This window comes from Dreissena polymorpha, chromosome 2 (genome assembly GCF_020536995.1).
Source record: "Dreissena polymorpha isolate Duluth1 chromosome 2, UMN_Dpol_1.0, whole genome shotgun sequence".
In the NCBI taxonomy this organism is placed as follows: Eukaryota; Metazoa; Mollusca; class Bivalvia; order Myida; family Dreissenidae; genus Dreissena; species Dreissena polymorpha.
In genome coordinates this window covers 114,295,034-114,316,016 of record NC_068356.1, presented here as the reverse complement: position 1 = coordinate 114,316,016, position 20,983 = coordinate 114,295,034, and the positions used below count along the sequence as shown (strand labels likewise).

The following is a 20,983-nucleotide window of genomic DNA, read 5'->3' as shown; positions in this document are numbered from 1 at the left end:
CGTAAGAACAAAATGAAATGACGTGCATAATGTCCATATTACCATCTATCCATATTCCAAGTTTCATGAAAAAATATTAAGAACTTTTAGAGTAATCGCAGGATCCAGAAAAAAACACCATTTTCAGCAGTATTTCTAGTCTATTTGTTGCCAAAGCAACCACAATTTTTGACGAAAGAACAAAATGAAATGACGTGCATAATGTCCATATTGCCATCTATATATATTCCAAGTTTAATGAAAAAATATTAAGAACTTTTAGAGTTATCGCAGGATCCAGAAAAAAACACCATTTTCAGCAGTATTTCTATTCTATTTGTTGCCATAGCAACCACAATTTTTGACGTAGGAACAAAATGAAATGACGTGCATAATCTCCATATTGCCATCTATCCATATTCCAAGTTTCATGAAAAAATATTAAGAAATTTTAGAGTTATCGCAGGATCCAGAAAAAAACACCATTTTCAGCAGTATTTCTAGTCTATTTGTTGCCATAGCAACCATAATTTTTGACGTAGGAACAAAATGAAATGACGTGCATAATGTCCATATTGCCATCTATCCATATTCCAAGTTTCATGAAAAAATATTAAGAACTTTTAGAGTTATCGCAGGATCCAGAAAAGTGTGACGGACTGATGGACTGACGGACGGATACAAAACCATAAGTCCCCTCCGGTGAAACCGGTAGGGGACTAATAATGATTTATGAGTTACTGTATACAGTCAAATAATTATATTACAATGATCCAATATTTACTACATTAACATGTACACATGTGAGTGACACTTAGCAAGAGTGGTACACAGCTGTTTCTACAGTTCAGTATTAATTAACATCAGAATGTCTTTGGTTGCTATTTGTTGACAATAATCATTAATTTAAATAGGATTCATAAAAACGCAGCTACAAAAATGTTCACATCATTTTCATAATAAATCCACATTTGGCTATCAAAGTAACATTACTACTCAAAATCAACGAAAATTTCGTACAATATTTCGTAAAATAAAGCTTAACAATTAAAAATCATAATTCCTTACGGCAATTGACGAAATTTCAACGCAAGATGTGGTCTGGTTAAAATAGATGTTTGTAAATACAAAATGCTCGTTTTTATTATTGTTTTGCATATTTAATTCCATTTTTATATCCCGTCACGGTATCTATACATACAACACATGAACACTAACATGGTACCATTTTAGTGTTCCTTTGTCGTATGAATAGATATATTCGTGAGATTAACATGGAATTAATTGTGTCACAAATAAATAAAAATGAGCATTTTGTATCTACTAAAATCTATGTAATCATACCGCATCTAGCGTTCAAAGTGTGGCTATTGCTATATGGAACACTGGCTATTTAGGTGTTAACTTTATTTTACGAAATTTTTGTTGATTTTGAGCGTTAAAGAGGCTTTAAAGATGATGAGATATTTTAAGAAGAAACTGTCGCTAGCAGATTGCTAGGGGATAAACCCAACAACACCACAGTGCTCTTTCCCATTGTAATTTTCAAGTTATTTCACTTGATGCAGTAAATAAAACACTATCTTCTTTAACAATGTGAATACTTCAAATAAACAATTTAACTGCCGTTTTATATGTTAGAAATTCAAATGGATCAAAGTAAAATACTCCTCAGAATTTGCTGGTAAAGAACATTTTGTGAGTGTTGTGACAATATGGAATGCTACAAAATCATAACAAGTACCTGGTGTTCTGTATAGAAGCGGCTGATTATTTTCAACCCTTTTCTTCTGAAAACTACAGGAAATTTAACAGTTTTACAACACACCTAAGAAAATCATTTAGCAAAAAATAATTATAGCTAATAATTACAAATGACCAATGTTTAAAGAGAGAAAATTCTCAAATAAGCTGAATTAACAAACACAGACATGATGCTAGTTTCCACCTACCAGATAAATTGACTCCCAATTCTACTTGACCGTTTTCTGAAATACATTTTGAACTTAAATGAATGTCATGTTTCACGACATGATTAACAAAAATGTGTTAAGTAATAACAAACTTCTTTTAATTCAGAAAATGCAAATTAATCTGATGCAAAACTAAAACAATAACGCAAAAATAGTATCAGTCACCAACCATTGTTGGGGGCAAAAAAAGCCCAACAGCATCAGCTGTGACAACTTGCCTTTTTCGCAGATGGAATCACAAGAGGGATCATTTCTTTACGATTGAAACTATGAACCATGGATACTCAAACAATGTATTAACAAAAATGCTATTTTCATAAATTTGTTTCACATGCATGTAAAATGTTACATTCTTTAGTGATTGTTTTAAGGTATGAAAGGTCCAAAACAAGTTGTTATGTTAATGTTTTTCGTGATATAGAACAAAACTATGATCATCAGCGTGATATAACACGATTGGCATAAGTTAAAAATGAGCCACCAATAAATGCAAATCAACATTTAATAAGAGTGCCAACTTGTCACAAAATATGCCACTTAAAAGGTTTGACTTAAATTTATCAAGATTAATGATTAAAAGATTTAAACTGTTTGGGTAAGAGAGCGGACATTAATTTCTAATTCAAATCTATACATAGGACTTGCCTTTGGTTTCTGGATGCAAAATTACCAAAAATGTCCAAGTGGCCAAAATAGAGCTAATGTACTCATTTATAAACAAATTTGTCACCAACACAATGTTGGGGGCTAAAAATGCCCAACAGCAACTGACTGGGCTGCTGTGACCACTTGCCTGGAGTGCTGTTGTCTGCCCAGTAAGCTTTCTGTAGATGTTCTACTACATAGAATTATGGAGGGACACAGAAACAGATCACTATCCTTATGGGAAGCCATTGCATTCATACTCAAAACCAAAACAGTACAAGACATATACAAAATACAGTTTTTAATAATAAGTAATGTTTGTCACACTTGTACATACCTCACAATAATCTTTACAGGGCTCGAATTTAACTTCTTTTTCTACTTGCAAAACATTGCGAGCAGCTTTAATACCAACTCGCAAAATCAAAATTATTCTCGCAAATTTTGCTGAAAACATAATTTAATTTCGTTTTTTTTTAATTCAACAGTTAACTTTGCTTTATCTTTCGTATTGTTTTTTTTCCATCTGTGGGCAAAAAGAAACTAGTTATTTTTCGCTTCCACGCCATGTCTGTTCAAGTTCAATGAACACGTGTGAATTAGTCGACTGTTTAACGTTCTTTGTACCAATACCATCCTGGTATCTGTACTATAAGTATACTAGTCTATATACAAGGTGCGCGCTTCCGCATACGGGTATTAGGACGTTCTATGACCTATGGTTTAGCGTTCATGACGTCGAACGCATTTAGCAATATAACTGTTTTTTCCACTATTTCTTTACTCGCAAAAAATTACTAGTGGCTTAAAACTTAACACGCAATCGGTATTTTTCACTCGCATTTTGCGAGTGTGCGAGTGTTAATTTCGAGCCCTGATCTTTATATAAAATAGAATCTTCAGACAGTAGAGCGAACAATAAAACAAAATTATTTACATATTGGATAAAAATATTGTTTCCATTCCACTTACCACCATACTGCTCACATTCACAGTGGAAATGTTCACAGTTTACGAAATTTCACAGGGCTTACCTTATTCAGCTCTGTGTTTTCTATTATTACACGGGAGACATTATTTAACCACAATATATGACATATTAATCGTACATCACATGCACTTTTCTATGCGAAACTGAGTGCATGAAATGATTGCACTTATCTGCAATACTTGTACAGTTCTGGTAGCACAAAGTTAGACCCCATGTTTCTCTGGACCCCGAACTGTTCAGTATCTTCCTCCACCATACATTGGGGGTCTTTGCGGAGGGAATCCCATATTGTACATGCCTTGATTTGGCATACCCATCATTCCTGCAAATAAAATAAAATAGATAGAATCATAATGTAAATTATCAAAAAACAAATATACCAAAATACTTAGTAATACCAAATTTCATGTGATTGCTAAAACACAAACGCAGCTAAAAATATTGGTTTATATTTGATTCAGCCACTGCAACAACTTCAAATGGCTGAACGACCCTTACTGCATCAAAAGGATATTGAAGAGGAAAAAATATGCACCAAACACTCATGAAATTAAAACAGTAATTTGTTGTAGAGATTGACCATAAAAGGTGACCATTGGCTAGAAGGCAAGCACTTACCAGGCGGAGGTGGCATGGGTGGTCTCATACCAGGATTACCCATTCCTGAAACACACACAGGCATACATAGTGATAGGGATTGTATTACTTGTGTACAATGGTCATCCTGAAAGCTTACATTATAACAATACAATAAGGAACTTTATTTAAGACAAACAAAATGTGGTAGTTCTAAACAAAACAAGAGGCCCATGAGGGCCTGAATCGCTCTACTGCTTTAAACACTGTCACTGTGACCTTTGACCTAGCGACCTGAAAATCAGTAGGGGTCATCAGCCAGTCATAATCAATGTACCTTTGAAGTTTCATGATCCTAGGCCTAAGCATTCTTGAGTTAACATCTGGAAACCATTTTACTATTTCGGGTCACTCTGACCTTGGCCTTTGACCCAGTGACCAGAAAATCAATAGGGTTCAAGTCCTCATTAATATAAAGACTGTGAACAAGTTTGAAAAGAATCAGATGAAAACTGTAGACTTTATCGGATAAACAAGAAAAAGTAACCACTTTACTATTTTGAGTCACTTTGACCTTGACCTTTGACCTAGTGACCTGAAAATCAATAGGGGTCATCAGCCAGTCATGATCAATGTACCTATGAAGTTTCATGATTCTAGGCCTAAGCATTCTTGAGATAACATCTGGAAACCATTTTACTATTTCGAGTCACTGTGACCTTGACCTTTGACCCAGTGACCAGAAAATTAATAGGGTTCGAGTCCTCATTAATATAAAGACTGTGAACAAGTTTGAAACAAATCGGATGAAAACTGTGGACTTTATTGGATAAACAAGAAAAAGTAACCATTTTACTATTTCGAGTCACTGTGACCTTGACCTTTGACCTTGTGACCTGAAAATCAACAGGGGTCATCAGCCAGTCATGATCAATGTACCTATGAAGTTTCATGATCCTAGGCCTAAGCATTCTTGAGTTAACATCTGGAAACCATTTTACTATTTCGAGTCACTGTGACCTTGACCTTTAACCCAGTGACCTGAAAATCAATAGGGTTCGAATCATCATTAATATCAAGACACTGAACAAGTTTGAAAAGAATGGGATGAAAACTGTGGACTTCATCGGATAAACAAGTTTTTACTATTTCGAGTCACTGTGACCTTGACCTTTGACCCAGTGACCTGAAAATCTATATGGTTCGAGTCCTCATTAATATGAAGACACTGAGCAAGTTTAAAAAGAATCGGATGAAAACTGTCGACTTTATCGGATAAAAAAGTTTTTTACTGTTTCGAGTCACTGTGACCTTGACCTTTGACCCAGTGACCTGAAAATCAATAGGGTTCGAGTCCTCATTAATATAAAGACACTGAGTAAGTTTGAAAAGAATCGGATGAAAACTGTGGACTTTTTCGGATAAACAAGTTTTTACTATTTCAAGTCACTGTGACCTTGACCTTTGACCTAGTGACCTGAAAATCAATAGGGTTCGAGTCCTCATTAATATAAAGACACTGAGTAAGTTTGAAAAGAATCGGATGAAAACTGTGGACTTTATCGGATAAACAAGACAACGTCACACACACACACACACACACACACACACACACACACACACACACACACACACACACACACACACACACACACACACACACACACACACACACACACACACACACACACACACACACACACACACACACACACACACACACACACACACACACACACACACACACACACACACACACACACACCACACACACACACACACACACACACACACACACACACACACACACACACACACACACACACACACACACACACACACACACACACACACAGACCATTAAAGATGCCATTGTGTCATGCTGTAAATAACATTGTTAACTCTTTAATATTGCTTAATGATGCTTACTGGTAGTCTTAAGCTGCTCCATAATCAAACCATACAGCAGTAAGATATAAACCTTTACTCTTAACAATACATCTACAAATGGAACAGATAATTAACCACTAACCTTGTCTGTATACTTACTAAGACTGATAAGACGTTACAACTTACCCATATTCATTGAGTTAGGTGGCATACCCATGTTTGATGTAGGTCCCATGCCCTGCTGTGAAGTTGCCATTCCCATCCCCTTATTCTTATAATGAGCATATTTTTGTAACCTAGCTCTTTTCTCTTCCTATAAAATAAATAGAAGCACAAATCTATAGATAAATGGCATGTTCTATTGAGGCCTCATGTTATTATGAGTAAAGTCTTACCTGGTGAGTTTTTTTTTCAACTCTTTATATTCCTGAAAAAATACTAGACATTTATAAAATCTCGAGGTTAACAAAATTGAATATGTCAAACAAAACATGTAACATATTAAAGAATCTAATTTTTTATATGGTACTATATACCTTATGATAAAATATTTAGTTAAAAGTACAATGCTACAGGGCTTTTTTTCCTGTTTTTGTGAAGCGGCCTTGGCCCCCCAATTTTGTGAAAAAATTCGTCACGACCTGTTCGAAATTGTGAAAAAATGAGTCACAAACTTTCTAAAATTGTGAAAATAAGAGTTGCAAACTTCTTGAAATTGTGAAAATTTGAGTTGCAAACTGAATGAAATTGTAAAAATTTGAATCGCAAATTTCCCAAAATAGTAAAAAACGGCCATTTTCACAAAACGAATTAAGAGATGTGTTTGTCATAAACACAATGCGCCACTTTGAATTTTTTTTTGGACCTTTGACCTTTAAGGATGACCTTGACCTTTCACCACTCAAAATGTGCAGCTCCATGAGATACTCATGCATGCCAAATATCAAGTTGCTACGTTCAATATTGCAAGTTATGAAAAAGGTTAAAGTTTTGGTTAAATTTTTTTATTATTTTTTTGGACCTTTGACCTTGAAGGATGACCTTGACCTTTCACCACTCAAAATGTGCAGCTCTGTAGGATACACATGCATGCCAAATATCAAGTTGCTATGTTCAATATTGCAAAAGTTATGAAGAAGGTTAAAGTTTTGGGACACACACACACACACACATACAATGACAGACAGGCCAAAAACAATATAACCCCGATCTTTCTATCCAGGGGCATAAAAAAGCCATATTTAGCTCTGGGGTATATAGTACTATATGTATAAAATATGTAGTTAAAGTAAAATTTAACTTTTTTAGCTCTGGGGTTTACGCCCTTCGGACAGTATTCCGGTGAAATCAATGGGTCATTTAAGTTTAGCCTAACTTAGCACTTCACCAGTACCCAGTGAACAGTTAATGCCAGATCAATGTGCAATAGCACAGCCCCACTTACCAGTGAGATATCCTCATCAGGATGCATCAACCTGGAACTCAAACCTGTACTGGACTCTGGCTTCTTGATCTGAGGGGCACCCGTGATGGTGGCTCCCCCTGCAGTAGAGTTCTCTGTGGAGCTGACAGCAGCTGCCGAGGGGAAGGTGGGCTTGGAGGGAGGCATGCTGGGAGTTGATGTGGCAGTCGATGACTAAAAGTATACAGTGAACAAGACTCATATAGGTATCACATAGAAACAAATCTCATGTTACAAGCCTCCTAGACTTTAACCTTTGACTTGTAACCCTTGAAATCAGATGTCTTTCTTAATCCCAAATTACCAACTTACCCATTAAGAAGGTAAAAACAATGTTATAATACAATCCTCTGTGGCCTTGACCGTTGAATGTGTGACCAACAGTAAATAGACGTCTGCATTTCCTACCTAGTAAGCATTATACCAATTTTATTGATTGCAAGCCAAAGTGCCATCATGATATCGTGCATCAACTAATTTTCCAAGTGACCAAATCCTTTGACATGTCGTCTTCAAAATCATCTTACAGAAACGATTTTACTGTTACAAGACCCTGTGATATTGACTTTTGTCCTGGTAAGAACAAACTCGATATGCCCCTTCATCTCATCACATGTACCTATCATAACAATGAGCAGAATGAATGGTCTGTGGACAGTCAGACAAAAATACGTGCCAAAGGACTGATGCACAGAAATATACCCCCCCTTCTTTGAAGGGCGTAATAAGCAGCAGTGGCATTTTTATAATACTTACAGCTACAGCTGAAGGGAAGAGAGGTTTAGAAGGGGCTGACATTGGTGGCATGGGCATTGGTGGGTTAGGGCCCACAGAACCAGGCATGCCGGGACCTCCCATGAATGGATGTGGTGGCATTGGCATTCCTCCCATCCTGCAAGCATACCATTACTGGTGTACTACATCTACTGGCCAGACCTTTTCAGTAAAAATTGTAGTTGCATATCTAAACAGAATGTTTACATGTTAAATTAAAATGATAATCATTGTAATGCATCTGAATGTGATTACTTTATATTTTAAACAACATTTTAAGAATTACAAGAGACCAACAACATGCAAAACGTTTAAAACAATAGATGTTTGTAAAAAAAATGTATGCACCCCAAGCCTAAATCTCCCTACTAATAAGATATATAATGGTTTCAATACCCCACATGTAGAAATCGTCACTCTAAAGCTAATTAAAGTGGCTGAAACAGGTTTTGATGTGAGCGCAATGCCAATCAAGTTTAAATGCCTGAAGCATTTATGGCTTCCAGAACCATAATCTAACCAAAAATGAGGATGGAGTCAAGAAGGTGTTTTATCAGAATTTAATGTCTGTTTTAGGGATTTTTCATGGGGTTAATGTATTCATATAGATAAGAATAATAAATTTTGATCGCTGAAAGCATTTTTTTTATATAATCTATCTAATAATTATGGAATTCGGCGTTGATTGTTCACTTGATGTTTTATTTCAACTGAAAGTCTGATTAAGGGATGTTTCTATGGGATTAAAGGTGCTTAAACTGACCTATTGTAAAATTGTTCCTATTTTATTTAAAGTTTTAAAAGCCCCAGTGACCCTGACCTTTGACCATTTGAGCTCAAAATTAACTGCAATCTTCCTTTATTGCCCAGAGTGACCAGCCTACCTCTTTGCATGAAGAAAGAATGAAATGATCTATAGATTAACTGTCCGCAGATGAATGCAAAGCAATATACCCAGCTCTTTAAAATAATAATTTATACTTACATAGGCCCCATTCCTGCAACAGATTAAAATAAAATGTTAATACACAATAAGCATACACAAGCAAACTATAAGCCGGCAGTCAATACCCGGTTAAAACCGGTCAATACTGGTCATTACTGGCCTTTTCTGGTCAATACTGGTCGATTGAAAATTGTTGCATTTGAACATTACAAAGGAGCCATTTTATATTATATCAATAATTATTCTGTAATTGATAAACTTTTTTCCGAGTTATTTATTGTAAAAAAAATCTTTAAAGCTGTAAAAAGTTACTTCTTTATAATTTATGGAAACAGCCTCAAATACATAAGGACTAAGGCAATATCTTTATCTCAGTGTATCACCTCTGTTACGAAAGTATTATTATTATTGTATGTACCATAGCATTTCACTTATCTATTGATATATCTATTTGATAAGCAGATGGACAAATAGAACTCTTGTGTATTCTCGGGTTATAAATCTGGCCTCTTAGTTGGTAATAAAATGCATGCAGTGTTATGTCTCCGATATTGACAATTAAGCAAATCTGCCCTTAGGCTATTTCATATCACTCACACAAAAGAAGATTACATTGTACTTGCTATTAATTTAATAGTTACTTCTCAGGGGTTTTTCTGCACTGTCTGCGCCTCCGGACAACGGAGGCATTCCCAAAGCATACGGACCCGTTCCCAATTGAATTTTGATTACATTTTTCCCAATTCCAAAAAAAAATTCGCTCAAAATCGTAAAAAGTAAACATAATTTATATCGAAAGAGTGACTTCCCTTCATCCACGACGTAATTAAGCCTTTAGCGACTCAGATTTTAGCAGGTGTATTTGCCTGATGCATCTGCCAACATTGACAGCGATAAGTTTCGAACTGTTCAGCATTATAACAAGTATATAGAGCCGCACAATACACATTCTAGTCCAAATCTGTAGACGCTTATTTTCAATCATGGCTTCGCACGTACACTAGTAAAAATTTCATTAAAAAAACACGAAAAATAAACGCTAAAGGATGTGTAACGATATTATCGATGTTTTCGAAACGCTCAGAATCTTCCGAAATTACTGCCGCTAGTAACCCTGAACAGACCGGCTAGGACGATACGCAGCAAAACGTAACAGCAACAGAAGTAAGTCCAGGGCCGTCAATCACAAAATCGGCAACTGAATGCTCAGAGCCTTGTAAGAAAGTTGTAGTTCGATCGTCATTTAATACATTAAAGTATGAAATGAAATACCCATGGCTCTATTTCAGCTCGGCCAAAAAATGTCGTTTGTTTTGGGGCAGTGTTTGTTTTGTATGTGTTTATATAAAGAAAATTGTTAAACCACAGACTTATTTAAGCATGATTAATTCATTTTTTTCCCAAAATGAGCCGTTTCACGAAACAAAAATTCCCAAAATGGGCTATTTGGTCGATAAAAATTCCCAATTTGGACAGACTCCTTTTCCCAAAGTAGGCAGAAAAACCCCTGCTTCTAACTTGTTTCCTTTCTGTATTAAGAGGGTTTTTTCCCCTTTCATATTAAAATTTTCAATTTGTATTCAAATGAATAAACAATCAAAGCTCTTGATTTTGCCAACAAATAATGTTTTCCAATTGTGGGTCTACTCTTCTTTTCAATTATTTTTGTCTTTTAATAATTATTTCTTATTATGTTTTTATATTCTTATATCAATAAAAAATAAAAGTTTTTTTCACTATTTTGTTTAAAAAGTATTTAAAGATATCAATGCAAGAATACATGACAAGTAAGGATTGTGTCAAAAAGGTGCCATTTAAGGCCCTATTTAGTATTATCAGTTTTGGGTGCCCCAACCTGTATAGGTGAGAAGACTGTTAGAAGACAATGGGGTATGAGGAACAACTCATACACAGTAATTGACAGGTTCTTGTTGAATCAAGCACAGAATTATCTGAGCATTATAATTCATTAGAATTGAAAAAAGTTCTATCAACCAGAAAAATCCAATTGACCAACTTTGACTTATTTATATTCCATGCCTAATTAAACAATATTGATAATATTAATTAAACAGACATGTTGCCAAGAATGTCTTAAGCTATTAATACCCACTATTTTATACCTGTTCATGCAATTTGTAGGCCAATCTCTCAAAATTTTGCAAATTTGGGGTTCAAGTTCAATCGACCAGTATTGACCAGTAATGCCCACTTCTGGAGTATTGACCGGGGCGGTTTTAACCGGTAAAAACCGCCGGTTAAATATGGGGGCGGTCGATTGGTGCCAACCCTGATTGTCAGTGATATTTGCGGAGCAATCAAGCTAAAATACGGGCACACTCCTGCGCAGTGATCTCCCTTATTCTTTAAGAGACCAGGAGCATTCCGCATTTTAAACATTAGGCCCAACTGTTAGACAGTGTACAGACTTGTTTCTTTATTTTTACAATCAGACGGAAATAAAAAGTATCAAAGTAAGATAATCAAAACACGGTCTACCTTGTTATTTAAGACGAATTTAATGGTAAAAATGGAACATTTAGTTTTTTTAAATCTTCAACAACGGAGCAGAAACCTGAAGCTTTGAGCAGTCCACCTCCCAAAAAAACTAAGAACCATTATGAGAAAAAATATGATCTAAGTAAACGCACCTGAACTTTTCAAGACACTTGGCTCACAGATTTTCAATGGTTACCAGTTGATAATAATCAAATTGCTACCAGTAGCGGTGCAGAGCCTCAGTCTAATGAGGTCGACATATTGGGCTAGTTTAATTTGTTAAGATTACCATGTACTTATGTTCAACACATGTTTTAATAACAATGGCTTTGCAAGATTAAAAGTTTTAGAAAGTCTTTATATTGTTTATAATATACTGCTACAATGAATGTACTATTGAAATACAACTATAAACAAAACTAGCAAATCATACTCATTTTGGTATATTCCACATTGTTTTACATTAATCAATAAATAAGTTTATAATTTATATAAACTTTAATGGACAAGTGTAGTTCAGCAACGGACAAGTTAAATTTCCTAAATGGTTGTCCGTGGACAAGTATAGTTTTTTGAGATTTCGCCACCCCTGCAGTCTTTACACCCATGTTCAACTCCTCACAAAAATATTTAATAATATCTTGATGTGGTTATGGGATAGCACAAGTTTGTTGACGTAGTGTGTCATAATACTTGTGTACCAAGCAATACATGTGTTTACATTGCTGTACACACTTGTGTTCAACTAAATGGCTTCTTTAGTAATCAACCAGCCCGTTATTGTAAACTTCCACATATACGCCTTTTTAAACATATTGTTCAAAGAAAACTATACACAGAAAAGCATTACTTATAGCATGCTACCATTTGCATGTGCAGCTAGTAGAAACCACATCCGCACTTGGCCCAGAAGTGTTAAGAGTGCAGTGGATGAATTATAATAATGCAATTTTGTGGAAAATATTCTAAAACAAAAATTTGCGAACTTCACAGTTGATATTTTTAGCCGACTCTGAGAAATTATAAATAAATAAAAGTTGTTTAAGCAGTCCCTTTGAGTGTTTGTTAACCATGGAATGTTCATTCCTTAAATTAAATAATCAAAATTTTGTGAAATTTCTAAAACATATTTATAATAATATTAAATGACAACCACATCATTTGAAGGTTATACGGAACAACATAATTATATGTATCTTTAAGCCTAGTTACCCATAGGGCCCATTCCTGGCCTCATGCCCATTGGGCCCATTCCCATGGGTGGTGGCATGGGGGGCATGCCCATAAAGCCCATGTTTACTGGGGGCATAGGCATTGGTGGTGCGGCTGATGTGGCCGGGGAGGAAGTGGCACCCGGCTGGGAATCATCATCACTATCATCACCCCGAGCTGCTTGCGCTGGAAACAGGACAACACAGACATGTGGATTTTATCAAATGAACTGATATAATAGGGATAGTTCTACAAATAAAAAATTGTTTATCTACTGAAAATAAGATACTTACAAACATCCTCTCTATATAAATAACAAATCCAAATAAATCAAAATGGAAAAGTCCATTGCTCTTATGTTTTGTTTAAGAGAAAAAAATGAAATATTAAGATAAATAAATATGTAACAAATATGAAAAGCTTACCTTTATTGTTTTTTAACCTTTCGTGGTCTTTGAGATCTTGCTCTGGAATACCCTCCATTCCATAAATCTCAATCTCTACATTGTTTCTCCCAGGAATTGAGTTGGGAACCTTGTCTATCTTTTCTTTATGAACCTTCAAATTAAAAGCCAAATTATCAATTTCAAAGCTGAAATATATTGTACATTGATTGTATTAGCAATTATCATAACATATGGAGTTCCAGTTTAATATATGCCGCTAAATTATAATGTATAAAACTTACACATGTACCATACACACATTAAACTGATTTTGAACTCCGGCATATTGTATGTATACAAAGTACATTCTAACATGTCATTTTTTAGATCATTTTTTAAATTATCTTACCTGCATGCAATGAATTGAAAGACCTGGACCTGTATACAACTTCTTATGACAAATATGGCACTTAAAATGTTTAGCTTTTTGGTGCTGTATCAAAATCTTCTCATCATCAAATTCTCGGTTGCAATACCTGCATACTATTAAGGAAAACACAGTCTTAAGATTGCATTGCAGAAAAATACAGCATTGTTAATTCAAACATTTAGAAGGATTCAAATAATAAAAGCAAATAATATTATTTATTTTCAGTACATATGTTAAACTCCTTAATTTGAACGATCTGTATTAAGGGAATGTTCACAAATGGCGAAAGACCGTCGGACATTGCAAACGAACAGTTATAAAAGCTGATGGTGAAATGCAAGATCGTCAGACTGTCCGGTTATTTTTACTTTAAAAAATTGTAACCCACTCGCAGTTTTCACAACAACATTATTTCGTGGTCACCGGATTATGATATTTCCGAACATAAAAAGTTCATTTTTGCCCACTTTCGTAAGTCAGTAGTACATTGCAGCATCCGAAAATGATTCAAAACGTGAATGGAGTGTCTTACATAGTCAAGAAAGTAGTCGGACATTTACGATTTTTCGTTGCGTTGCACGCATGTCGCAAATATTCCAAGATGGCAGACAATAACAAGAAATTACCATTCTCAGCGAAAAAGACAATTAAAAATCAAATTAACAATGGCCATCATATAATTAGCATGGATAAATGAAATGTGTTTGTCATTGAACGATGGAGAATACGTTTTAAATACAACTAGAAATGGCGCGGCAGAGGCCGACGCGTATCCCCACGCCGAATGTTTGACCTAGGTGTGCCCCAGGGTTGGTAATGGGGCCATGCATAGTTGAGATTGACCGTATTGTCATAAGAGAGGTTCAGTATCAATTTGAAGTGAATCGGTGTAGAAATGAAGAAATTATAGTAAAAGGCAATTTTGGGTGGGTGTGGTCTATGTGGGCGGGGCGCCCCAGGGTTGGTAATGGGGCCATGCATAGTTGAGATTGACTGTATTGTCATAAGAGAAGTTCAATATCAATTTGAAGTGAATCGGTGTAGAAATGAAGAAATTATAGTAAAGGCAATTTTGGGTGGGTGTGGTCTATGTGGGCGGGGCCCCAGGGTTGGTTATGGGGCCATGCATAGTTGAGATTGACCCTAATGTCATAAGAGAAGTTCAGTATCAATTTGAAGTGAATCCATGTAGAAATGAAAAAATTATAGTAAATGGAATTTTTTGGTGGGTGTGGCCTATGTGGGCGGGCGCCCCAGGGTTGGGATTGGGGCCATGCATAGTTGAGATTGACCCTAATGTCATAACAAAAGTTCAGTATCAATTTAAAGTGAATCCGTGTAGAAATGAAAAAATTATAGTAAATGGAAATTTTTGGTGGGTGTGGCCTATGTGGGCGGGGCGCCCCAGGGTTGGGAATGGGGCCATGCATGGTTGAGATTGACCGTATTGTCATAAGAGAGGTCCAGTATCAATTTGAAGTGAATCGGTGTAGAAATAAAGAAGTAAATGTAAAATAACCTAAAAAAATGAGTGATAATTTCTGACGCGGCCCCACCCCAACCGCTATAACTTTTGACCCAGGGGTCAGATCAAAATTCCAAATAGTGCAGGGTCGCACATATGCTCATAGCTACCATGTGTGTAAGTTTCAAGGTTCTAGTGCTTTTAGTGTAGGAGGAGATAGTGGCCAGGACGGACGGACAGACGGACGGACGGCGGAGATAACCACAATATCCCCACCTTTTTTTCAAAAAGCGTGGGGATAATTAACACATTATCATTAGAAAGTTATGAATGTCAAAGAATTAGTGTTCATAATTTGGAGTTCATTATCATACATGCCATAATTTTTTAGGTCCAAAGCGGGACATTCCATAAAAAATTGTCGGGACATTTGACCAAAAAGCAGGACACCTAAAACGATCTATCATTCCACCTTTACTGTAGTCAGTATGGTACTAACAAAAACTCTTGATACTTTTATTCAAGACATAAAACATCTTATATGAAGCATGAAATCTAAAACATAACAAAAACAGTTTTATTAAATAAGACAATAGCAAACAACGAAGATAATATTTATCTTTTTAGAGTACAAAATCTGGATCATTACGACAACAATACTCATTAATCCTTATATTAATTTCAATGGCGAACATTAACACAAGGGAGGCTATCCAGTACACTGAAAGCACCGGTTACAGTAAACTATCTACCGAACAGTTACATCAGCTTGACATGGAATGCGCGGAAAGATGTTTTTTAAGCATGTATCCATGCGCAGTTTGTTACTTGCCAATTGTCGCGGCTTAATTGGAGTAGGGTCAAACTGTCACACATAGCACCTCCTTGTTTTTAGCTTAATTGGAGTAGGGTCAAACTGTCATGCATAGCACCTCGTTGTTTTTATTACAATAACACCCAATTACACTAGACAGGATGGGCAGTGCTCACTCTGGCCTTCAGAAAATAATAGCCATAATTTTTTTCCTTAAAAAAATGATAGCCAAAACATATGCGGACTTTTCCGCAAAACGGTACTGAAGGCAAAAAAAAAGAAAAACAATGAATCTCATTTTATCTATGTTTTATGAAATGTATATCTATTGGTTTTAAGTTATAATATAAATATATACTTAAAAACAAGCATAATATCAGTGTGTCATTTTCTTATAAAATATTATCATGGCTTTACAATAAAGAATACATTCAATGTTGTGGGTGTGACTTAACAAACCAGATCTAAGCTCCAGTTCAGTGTCCGACAAATCCATTGCCCGGAGCCCGGGGGCTACCGAAATTTTTCATCGGGCTACTGAAATTTTCCAGCTTACGCCCGCCGGGCTACTATAAATCTATACGAGCGGTAGCCCGGTTTATTGACAGACATACGTAGAATAAACACGCTGACCATGTGTTTGTACACTGTGTATTGCTTATAATCCGATAACCAAGTGCAATCAATTATCTAATCAGTCACCGATCACTTGCGGTAATGTCTTAAACAGTAACAGTGTATTTTAATCATCCAATCAGAATCAACATTTGTCGTCTGCTAATAATATAATGAGAGCCGGTTGGATAGTTGGCGCACATGATGCAACATCATTTCGCAGTTTGGAATTCTTTGTTAACCGCAACAATGAGTAATAGCGTCAACGTTTTTGATGTCGTTAAATATCCAAGGACGCCAAACATTAAATAAATTAAAACAATAGCGGATTCTTCAAAACGGTAACAAAACCGAAAATGAATATTAATGACAACTTTGTGAACGCAGTTAACACCTGCTAATTAGTTTGCATTGTCAATGAATAATTGGATTAATCGACTGTTAATCAATAATCCCATATATGCCCAATTTATATTTTTAAAACCAAATTATGGGTGGGTAATATAGACAATAAGAGTCAAAACACAAACGTTTGAAATTTTTTAAAATGTCAAATGAATTTCGGCAAATGGTTCTATTTAAAGATATGATGAAATAAGCTCCCAATCAGGACCGTTGTATTGCAACATGCGTAAATAACCTGCCACGGTTTGCACGCGTTGTGTACAGCTATTTTAGGTTACAAAATTCTACATTTAAGAAATGAATTTCTTTGTCCTGATAAAAAGCGCGCGAAAATTGGCCTGGGTGTATTTATTTGTAAATACAAATTTCGTAGCGGGTACAGCATTGAGATAATTTAATTTCCATTAAAAGTTTCGTTGTGAATTTCAACTAAAGTACCGGGGTATCTTGCGAATTATTTGGCATTGACATTTTCTCTTTATAAAATATGTAAACACGCTGTATCGTTACCGTTACGCTGTATCAGTTCCTTTATTATTGAAACAATTATTGTATTGTATACTGACTGCACACAAGTGTCGTAACATACGGATGCAATACGTAAATTCGGACAGTACTTAAAGTCGAACACAAGTAAATAAATGATTTAATACTCTTGATTTCTTGAAACTCTGCATTTGTTGTTAAAAAGGGCAATTGCATTGATTAACACCATACGAGTCAATCGTATTGATCATCTAAACGCTTTATTTACGTTTACAACTTAACGTGCTGTCCGAATTTAAGTACACATACATGTGCACATACACATGTTATATCTACATGTAGTATATGATTTTCTTTGGTACATTTACATTTAAGTACACGGTGCCTGTACTGTAACATTAATTTACGATATTGACTGTGTACATCAGACTACTTGCTGTTTTATGTATATGTATGTACACATATTATGTATATGTAAATGAAGAAATAAAATAAAGATGAAAACCTGCCTCTTATCATTTTGTAGGAAAATTTTATGGGCTACCAAATATTTTTATTGGTAGCCCAGTGGGCTACCTGAAAAATAAGAAATTTGTCGGACACTGCAGTTACATACACATAAGAATTAAGGGCAGAGGCCCCAACCCACCCAGAGCCCTGGGCTATACTATTTTTTATAGTTTTTCCAATTGCAATTTTTGGTGAATACAACTCGAAATATTATCAACCACACCTTCCGTATCACCGCATGTGTATTCGTCATTCTATTTTTGCTATTATGAACTTCGAAAATAAATCATAATCGACGAACAAATACAGAATCCGAAAACGGTAATCCGAAAAATTGTACGCGTTTTGCACATGAAATATGCATAATATAAAATATTAATATGCAAAATCAAAAATGTGCATATCGTTCGACTACTTTATCTCTTTATACGACGTTTGCCATCGGCCGCAATATTGTAGGCAGAGGCCAATATCAATTGTAAATGATTTATTCCATCAATTAACGTCACAGCGCGTGAGTTAAAATACACCACCTCAGTGTAATTCCAAACACGTGTTTGCTGGCCATGGAATATGCCGGGTCCCTTTGAATAGGAAAAACCAGGTTACCTCGTTAAAAATTGAAATCATTATGTTAAAGCAGACGACAACAGAGGTAATTACGGGGATAATTAGTTGATGGCGATTAAATAATTATTTCATCAAGCAATGTTCAACGTAATCTAATTGCAGACAAAACGGCGTGAAAAATTAAACCAGCCGACAATATAAGCTGCGATTTCATGACGATTAAATAATAATTGGCGAAAATTTATCAAAGATCTAACAGTTACCGATAACTGGTAAAGCACGGGGAGATTAAAAACGTTTTTTCCGAAATATATCACTGCTGTCGGACACTGATTGAGAAAAACGCTCCAGGCCACAATGTCACAAAAGTTATTGACGCGTGTATGACAATACACAGGGTCGAGTGTGTACACAGGTAATCTCGTTTATCGATTTTCCTGCTTGATGGCCCGATTTGCAGGCGTTTCGCATTTGCCGGACAACATTAAGAGGCAATTGTTTTTTGATACACAGGGTCGAGTGTGTACACAGGTAATCTCGTTTATCGATTTTTCCTGATTGATGGCCCGATTTGCAGGCGTTTCGCATTCGCCGGACAACATTAAGAGGCAATTTGTTTTTTGATGTAGGAGGATAAAATAATCGACATTTTTTCTAGACAATTTTAAGAAATAATAGCCAGTTGGATAAAATAATCGCCATTGGCAATAATGTCTGGCAGCAGCGTGAGCACTGGATGGGTATCACTTATTGGACTGTTTGTTGCGATTTTGGTATATTGCACATTCAGATTATCCCGCTATTTTGGAACTAAACATTGAATGTAAAAGACTCATTAATGACGTAGAATTAATTTTACAAAACAATTGTTTTGTAAACCGTTTCAAATAAAGACAATAACAAACTCATTTTCAACATTTATTTCATTATAATACAACTATCGATAGCAATAAGCGACCACTATCTTAAAGACCACCATGGTGTGAATGCCTGATAAAATCAATAATTAGCCAATAAATCGCTGATAAGGTGTCACATACAACACTGGTACACACGAGAAGTAGGATCGGATTGTTAATTGGGGGCAATAAAGGGATTAGCGGTGGCAAGTGTTAGCGAAACAGAGCTTGAATAGCGAATTTTATTGGGAACCTATAGACCTTACATCGTTTTTTACGAATGTCGGGACAAATCGTCTCATATCGGGACGCCGGGACAAAGGGCCCAAAAGCGGGACTGTCCCGCCGAGATCTGGACGTCTGGCATGTATGCATTTATTCGCAAACAGAAATCGAACAAGATTATCAATCTAAAAATGGAAACAGACAATCATGATTCGATTTATATGTTTGTGGATATGTGTATAATCAGATTCATGTGTATACAGGCCTTTTCCGCTCCATTTTGAGAAAACGCCACAATGGAATTTTGGGAATTTCCCGTTGTAACTCGTGAAAAACCCCATTTTGGGAAAAAATTAATCGCAAAACTGGCTCAATTGGGAAAAATAATCTCATGTAAATAGTGTTTCTTATATTTCAAAGATACAAGATACAAACTTTTATTTCAAGTCGGTTAACAATAAATAACAGTATAACATTAGCTATTGACCGACACAAGCCGTTAACTAGCAAATAACGACTATTTTGATAACATGTAATTAAAATTTTACAATATCTTATTAACTGAAGAATTTATGCCTTTCCAACTTTAATTCGATGATATTTGAGGTAAAAATGAACTTCTGAACTAAAACTGAATGAGTTGGTAATGTTATTTTGCAGTTTTACCCAAACTGATGAAAATTTCAACTTTCTGGTTTCCAACACATTTTTGACTTTTCCCCGATAAGACGTTCCAAAGAATTTAGCCCATATAAAAAGTATCTCTAAATTATTTGCGCGTCTTATAAATAAGACTATACTGTAACCTAACCAATAGCGACACTTTAAGTGGGCGACATTGCGACAGTTTTCCAATATGGGCGACATTGCGACAGTTTTCCAATATGGCGGATAGAGCGTACGAAACCTAGACTCAAAAAGCATACACGACTCAAAATAAACAAGCCATTATAACGAAAGTGGAACCTTAAATTAAGTGCAATAAAAAATGAACGTCACCACTTTTATTACTTTTTTCCACTCCATTACCCTAATAATATATCAACAAACAAACATGGTCTTTCGTTAAAGGATACCAGCACCAGGGCTTTAATTGCTTCTTCTTTTTTCGTCCCATTGCTATTTACCAGCTTTCTCGCTTTTTATATAATTTATTGCGCGTCGAGGTGTACTTCCAAAATGGCGTGTGAAATGCCCGTATGTGAAGTTATTCGGATTCTTTCGGATGCAG

General features: G+C 35.6%; 1 protein-coding gene across 2 annotated transcripts; it reads right to left on the bottom strand.

Moving 5' to 3' along the window:
• Positions 1 to 3,480: 3,480 nt before the first annotated feature.
• Positions 3,481 to 20,961, bottom strand: LOC127868563 (BUB3-interacting and GLEBS motif-containing protein ZNF207-like). 2 transcript variants are annotated; one of them, XM_052410435.1, is made up of 10 exons: positions 20,829 to 20,961; positions 13,743 to 13,869; positions 13,373 to 13,505; positions 12,948 to 13,133; positions 9,276 to 9,288; positions 8,273 to 8,408; positions 7,499 to 7,690; positions 6,241 to 6,367; positions 4,207 to 4,251; positions 3,481 to 3,910 (listed from the first exon to the last, which is right to left on the bottom strand). In XM_052410435.1, exons 1-10 carry the CDS (start codon positions 20,867 to 20,869, stop codon positions 3,825 to 3,827), a joined length of 1,086 nt encoding a protein of 361 aa, XP_052266395.1. In that variant the 5' UTR covers positions 20,870 to 20,961; the 3' UTR covers positions 3,481 to 3,824. The 2 variants fall into 2 exon arrangements, with proteins under 2 accessions (XP_052266395.1, XP_052266396.1); XM_052410436.1 differs by having other exon boundaries at positions 6,268 to 6,367.
• Between the last annotated feature and the right edge of the window lie 22 nt (positions 20,962 to 20,983).

Coding starts and splice junctions, on each gene's coding strand:
- LOC127868563 (XM_052410435.1), bottom strand. CDS start 20,869: ATGGGACGAAAAAAGAAGAAGCAATTAAAGCCCTGGTGCTG. Junction 13,870..20,828: donor CAATTAAAGCCCTGGTGCTG/GTATCCTTTAAC, acceptor AATAGTATGCAG/GTATTGCAACCGAGAATTTG. Junction 6,368..7,498: donor CTGATGAGGATATCTCACTG/GTAAGTGGGGCT, acceptor TTTATTTTATAG/GAAGAGAAAAGAGCTAGGTT.